We start from the raw sequence: 6213 nt of genomic DNA, 5'->3' as shown, positions 1-6213 counted from the left end.
TGCTCTCTCAAAATCACATTGCTTGGATTTTTTGGCCTCATCTATTACAGTTGTTTGACAACACATTTTCCACCCATCTCTAAAGGAGATGATAAGTGTGATTGTAGTCAATATTTAAGGTCCTAGGAAACGGTTAAACAGGTCTCTGAATTTTAAAAGGGGAATAAAGGGCTTGTTTTCTAGCCAACAATATGGAGTATTGAAGACTGTAACTTGTTTATTCAGGCTCGCTCATAACAGAGATGCAACTGTTTGTTTTGTAATGCCATCAAGTTTTATATATCCAATAGGAGATCAACATTGCATTTAAACTATTTTGCTCTCCCTCTGCCTTTTGTAGCTCTATGCTATCTGTGTGCACTGGTAACCTTTTTTCTTAATGCACTCATTTTCTATTCTTCCTCTTCCATGATTTCAGTTTTTTAAATTTTTTTTTAATTTACTTCCAAGAGGAGCTCATACCTTTATTTGCTGGTTTGTGATTAGTCTTCCATAACAAAACTCTTGAAGTTGTACATCCTCCATCTTATATATGTGTTTGGTATCTCCTGGCATGACTTGGTAAAAATTACAGACTTGGAGGGGCTCCCATATTTTTTCAGTGACCCACTCTGCGTGCATACACAATCAACTACACTTACATACATCGTGATAAGCACCTAGCATGTATGTCTTTTTGTACTTGAAATGTGTTTGATTTCAGATATGCCTGTTCATCTCAGACTGAAGATCCAAAAGTGTAGAATAAACAAAAAGTAATTTTTTCAATTTTATAGTGAAAATATTAAGGCATTTCTTTCTCTGTGTGTTGCAGGTGGCAGGGATGAGCCTTCCAGTTATATATGCACCACATGCAAGCAGCCCTTCCCCAGTGCCTGGTTCCTGCTGCAGCATGCCCAGAATACCCATGGCATTCGCATATACCTGGAGTCCAACCCCTCCAGCACAGCCCTCACTCCACGCATCACTATGCCTCCACCCATGGGCAATGACTCCATCCCACAGTCCCCCCTCACCAACTTTCTCGGCGACAACAACCCCTTCCACCTCCTGAGGATGACGGGCCCCCTTCTTCGGGAGCCTCCTCCAGGCTTCATGGAGAACCGCCTCCCCAACACGCCTCCATTTGTCAGCCCGCCTCCCCGCCACCACCTGGACCCTCATCGGCTGGAACGCCTTAGCGTAGAGGAAATGGGCCTCATCTCCCAGCACCCCAGTGCCTTTGAGAGGGTGATGCGGCTAACGCCCATGGCCATGGAGTCCCAGTCCATGGACTTCTCCAGGCGGTTACGTGAGTTGGCAGGGAACAATAACAGCACCACACCACCATTGTCACCCAGCAGGGCCAACCCTATGCATCGACTACTGAACACCAACCCCTTTCAACCTGGGCCAAAATCACCTTTTCTGAGCACCCCCCCCTTACCGCCAATGCCCCCAAATAGCACCACCCCTCCCCAGACACAGAACAAGGTCAAGTCCTGTGAGTTCTGTGGTAAGACCTTCAAGTTCCAGAGCAACTTGGTGGTGCATCGGCGCAGCCATACTGGAGAAAAACCATATAAGTGCCAACTGTGTGACCATGCCTGCTCTCAGGCAAGTAAGCTGAAGCGCCACATGAAGACCCACATGCACAAGGCTGGATCCCTGACGGGGCGCTCAGATGATGGACTGTCCACTACAAGCTCCCCAGAGCCAGGCACCAGTGATGTCACAGGTGAGGGCATGAAGAATCGGGATGGGGACTTCCATGGGGAAGGCAATGAGGAGGAAGAAGAGGAGGAGGAAGAAGAAGAACTTGAGAATGAGAGTCGACCAGAATCCAACTTCAGCATGGAATCTGAGTTCTACCGCAATAGGGAGAATGGCTCCAAACTGCCCTCAGAGGAGAAGTCATCATTTGCCCTGGAGAAGATGGTAGAAGGCGGGGCGCTCAACTCTATACAGCAGTACAATAATTTGATAGTTGACAATCGTAAAAGGATGCCATTTTCCAAGAGATGCTTGGATGGCCAGCGGGACGCAAGGGATGAGGACTCAGTGGTTGGGGGGATGGAGCACCACCAGCAGGAAGAGAGGACAACCATTAACGGGCGAAACTGTGGCTCTGGTGACTCTTTCTCGGGCCTGTTTCCCCGTAAGCCCACTCCCATCACCAGTCCCAGTTTGTCTAACTCCTCAAACAAGAGGATCAAGATTGAGAAGGACTTGGACATTCCCCCGACACCCCATATCCCCTCTGAGAACGTATACTCCCAGTGGTTGGTGGGCTACGCTGCCTCACGCCACTTCATCAAAGACCCTTTCCTCGGCTTCACTGACTCCAGACAATCGCCCTTTGCCACCTCCTCTGAGCACTCGTCTGAGAATGGCAGCCTGCGGTTCTCAACGCCTCCGGGTGACCTGCTGGATGGTGGCCTTTCCGGCCGCAGTGGCACCGCCAGTGGAGGCAGCACACCTCATTGTGGAGGCCCTGGCCGACCCAGCTCCAAGGACAGCAGGAGGTGTGACACCTGCGAATACTGCGGCAAGGTGTTTAAGAACTGTAGCAACCTGACGGTGCACAGGCGCAGCCACACTGGTGAGAGGCCATACAAATGTGAGTTGTGCAACTATGCCTGTGCCCAGAGCTCTAAGCTCACACGCCACATGAAAACACATGGCCAGCATGGTAAGGAGGTCTACCGCTGTGACATTTGCCAAATGCCCTTCAGCGTGTACAGCACTCTAGAGAAACATATGAAAAAGTGGCATGGGGAACATTTGATGACCAATGAGGTAAAAATTGAGCAAGCAGAGAGAACCTAATCCAGGTTCTGTTTTCGTACTCTGCGCCACACTTTGACTTAAAAAAACAAAACAAAAACAAAAAGGGTTAGCTGGATATACTTTTCTTAAATATTATTTTTGGGTTTATTTTGTGTTTTAGGTAACTGCCAATTGAGAAAAAGTGAAAGCAGAGATCTTAACACCAATTGAAGCTGTCTAAACTGCCTCATTTGGGGGTTCCTTTTAAAACAATCAGTCAGTTGAGTTATAACATATGTGGAGCCTTTAACTGTGCAATAATTTCTGTATTTATTGTATTTTGTATTTTGGCATGTGTAGGTACATTTTTGTTTAGGCATTTTTTAAAAATTGTTTGACTTTTATTTGGCGTTACTCTGTGTTTTAAAAACCCACATGATATCCAGATAGTTTTTTTAGCAAGATAAAAGTCAATTTTGAGTAAACTTTTTTGGCCGCTGCTTGTAGAAAATTGTATATTAAGCTAAACGTGTGATTTGTTGAAGAGAAGCTGAATTCAATCTTGAATTTGAAAGTGGCGTTAACTGAGAATGCTAGAATTATTTTGTGTGATGACGAAACGCGGACAACAATCCTTTGGCATTGTAGCATTAACTGACTCTAAAACATGTCAATATAATTGGATATGTAGCACTGAGTGTCATATTTGACAGTAAATCTAAAATCAAAGAGGATCCCAAGGTTTATAAACCCTGTCTCCTCCTGAAAACATTACCAGCCAGAAGAAACATATTCTAGATAAGGCAGCTGCTGACTGGTACATAGTACCAAGCCCCGACAACGCTATGACAACCTTCCCTCATTTCATTCATTCATCCATGTATTCTATTTTGCATGAAGCCATATGATCCAGGCTATATTATTTATTAGGAGAAAACTGAGCATGAAGCCAGGCAAGACGAGTGTGCATAGAGATAGATAGAAGAACAAAACAAGAGAGTGAGCACAGGGACATCTCAGGGTGAGCTATACTACTTCTTTTTTACCCATTCATTTCTGTTTTCAGAAGCTTTTCCAGCATTTGCATTATGCGTTGAAATAATTAGGGACTGTTGTATCCTCAAAGGCATCCCTTGCTGCCCCCTGCCCCCCCACCAGGCTAATGTTCAGGATTAATCCTCATTTTAGTTATTATACTAATTTTTCACTGCTTCTAATTATAACAATTAGTTAAGAGAGGGCTAAATGTATGTCCATACATGGCAGGTGCTGCTACTTTAACTAGATAGAAGATTTTAATGCTAAAAATGTATAGAAAATTAACACCCCTATGCATTTTTTGTGCAAAAATATCCTCCAGTTTGTTGAAAAAGTGGTCCAGTAATTTGCGACTTTTATTGTGATAGTGAAAAAGTTATACATTGATTACTGAAGTCACCTCTCCAGGAACAGGAAACTGTCATAGTTTCAGTTAGTTGGAGGCATGTTTTGTGTAGAGGAGGAAAAATGTACCAGTGTTTGCTGTAAGACAAGCAGCAGCTGGTTTCTCATGCCCCCTCATTAAAAGTATCATGACCCAAGGTTTTGTTTTGGCCCCATCTACCTTCATAGTGGCACTTTTTTTTTTAAAATTGTTGAATCAGATCCGATTTGAATGCTGTCAACGTACAAATTCAGAGCTCTTAACAACAGACCCGCACTTTATGACTTTTCCATCCGACACACACACACACACACAACAGAGCTGTGAAGAAAAGGTACTAAAGGGTCTAGAGCTTGGGATCTCCTGACACTGAAGTGCCCAAGGTTGTTAGGCGAGGCGTTCCCAATGCTGGCACTATAGAATTGAATAAACAACAAAAAATGTTTTAATTGGGACAGTTTTTGTACTGCCATTCAATCTGACATGAGTGTGCCTTGAAAAATGATCTTCCTATTTATTGTCTCAGACAAATGCAACACTTTTTATGAAGCATTAAATTGAACAAGGAAAAAAAAATGTAAAATTGTGTCATCTTTAACATGTAATTTGAATTATTTAAATTAATACAAATGAAATAATGCTGAGTTTAGGAGTACCCAGCACAATATCAATGTGTCTGTGTGTGTATATATGTGTGCATATGTACATATAAAGGCACAAACCTATATATAGATATATATCAAATTCCTCACTCATAAGGACAAGATTCTGTCCCTCAACAGAAAATTCTAGGAGTGGACAAAAGCCTCACAAAACGTCAAGGACTCAACTAAAATCAGGAAATGCAACTTAAAAAAAAAGAATTTAGTGCACTCTGTCTTAAAATAAGTTTACAGTATTGAAACAAGTACAAGGGTAAAATAATATTTGTGTGTATGTGTGTTTTAAACTGATTTTTTTTTTTTTTCCAGGTTTGCTTCTGAAGTTTCAATGAATGCCGTAGTGGCAATGTGTATATTGTTTCTATTCTTTATTTTAATTTTTTTTTCTTTTATTCTTTTTTTTTTTTTTGGTGACGGGGTTTTAGTATATATATAAATATATATGAATATATATTACATTTTTCTTGTTTACTGTAAAAGTATACCAGTATTTGTAATATTGTAAAATGCCTGGGCATTTTACAAAAATAGAATCTTTTTAAATTTTCATTTTGCAGTCAGATTTCAATTGTGGGTCTCTTAAAATGTTTTTGTCACTGTAACTGTAAAAGTCTTAAGTTTTAGTAACTTTTATTCTGCCTTGGGTGTAATGAAATAAAAAATAAACACATTAAAAATGACTGAGCTGTAACAAACTTGGATTTGGTGGTGGGATGGCTGTCGGGGTGGGGGTGGGTAGACTGGTGCTCCATTAGCAGATGGAGGTTTTCTCCCTTAGAAACAACAGAACTCTGGTTCTGCTTTTTAGGAAAAAACACACCGAGAATCCTGACTTGTATCTATTTTTCTTCTTCTGGAATGGATTATTCTTCTTGGATGGTTTGAAATACATGTTTAGGCACTCGCTGTCTTGAGGAGCTTGTCTTTTTTAAATTGTAGGCTTTAGCATTCTTTTGTGAAAATGGTACCTCCGGATGTCTTGCTCTTATATCGGTTGCAGGGGGAGGGGGACTTCATTCCAGCGACAAGACACAAACTCACAGGCTGCCACAATGTATTTTTCCTCTCATGGGGCAGTACAGGTATCATGATGAATTTGTACTTTGTAATGAATCACATTGTACAGAAGGGAATCAAAAGATTGTTCTATGGCCTTTTAATGACAAATCTAAAGTTGATGTTTTGTTTACCGCTCCATTGGTTGTACATAGTTTTCTATCACTGCCTTGTTTTCATTTTGTTTGACTTTTTTCTGATTTGTTTGTGATTTCTTACTCGCACTGGCAGTAACTTCCTGTGTTTAGGGGTGGATTTTGGGGTGGGTGGGTGGGGGGTATTCTGTTTGACCTTTGTGACCTCCATGTCAGTTTCCACATGCCT

General features: G+C 41.8%; 1 protein-coding gene across 1 annotated transcript in view; it reads left to right on the top strand.

The window, feature by feature from the left end:
- The window catches only part of bcl11ba (BCL11 transcription factor B a), a 49699-nt gene extending 44186 nt beyond the window's left edge, over positions 1 to 5513 (top strand). The window contains exon 3 of the mRNA XM_030391562.1: positions 815 to 5513. Coding sequence (XP_030247422.1) covers positions 815 to 2808 — 1994 coding nt within the window. The 3' untranslated portion in view covers positions 2809 to 5513. The remainder of the gene's footprint in view (positions 1 to 814) is intronic.
- The last annotated feature ends 700 nt before the right edge of the window (positions 5514 to 6213 follow it).

Source organism: Sparus aurata, chromosome 16 (genome assembly GCF_900880675.1).
Source record: "Sparus aurata chromosome 16, fSpaAur1.1, whole genome shotgun sequence".
NCBI classification, from domain to species: Eukaryota; Metazoa; Chordata; class Actinopteri; order Spariformes; family Sparidae; genus Sparus; species Sparus aurata.
The sequence above is the reverse complement of the archived record's forward strand: the minus strand, read 5'-3'. Positions and strand labels throughout refer to the sequence as shown.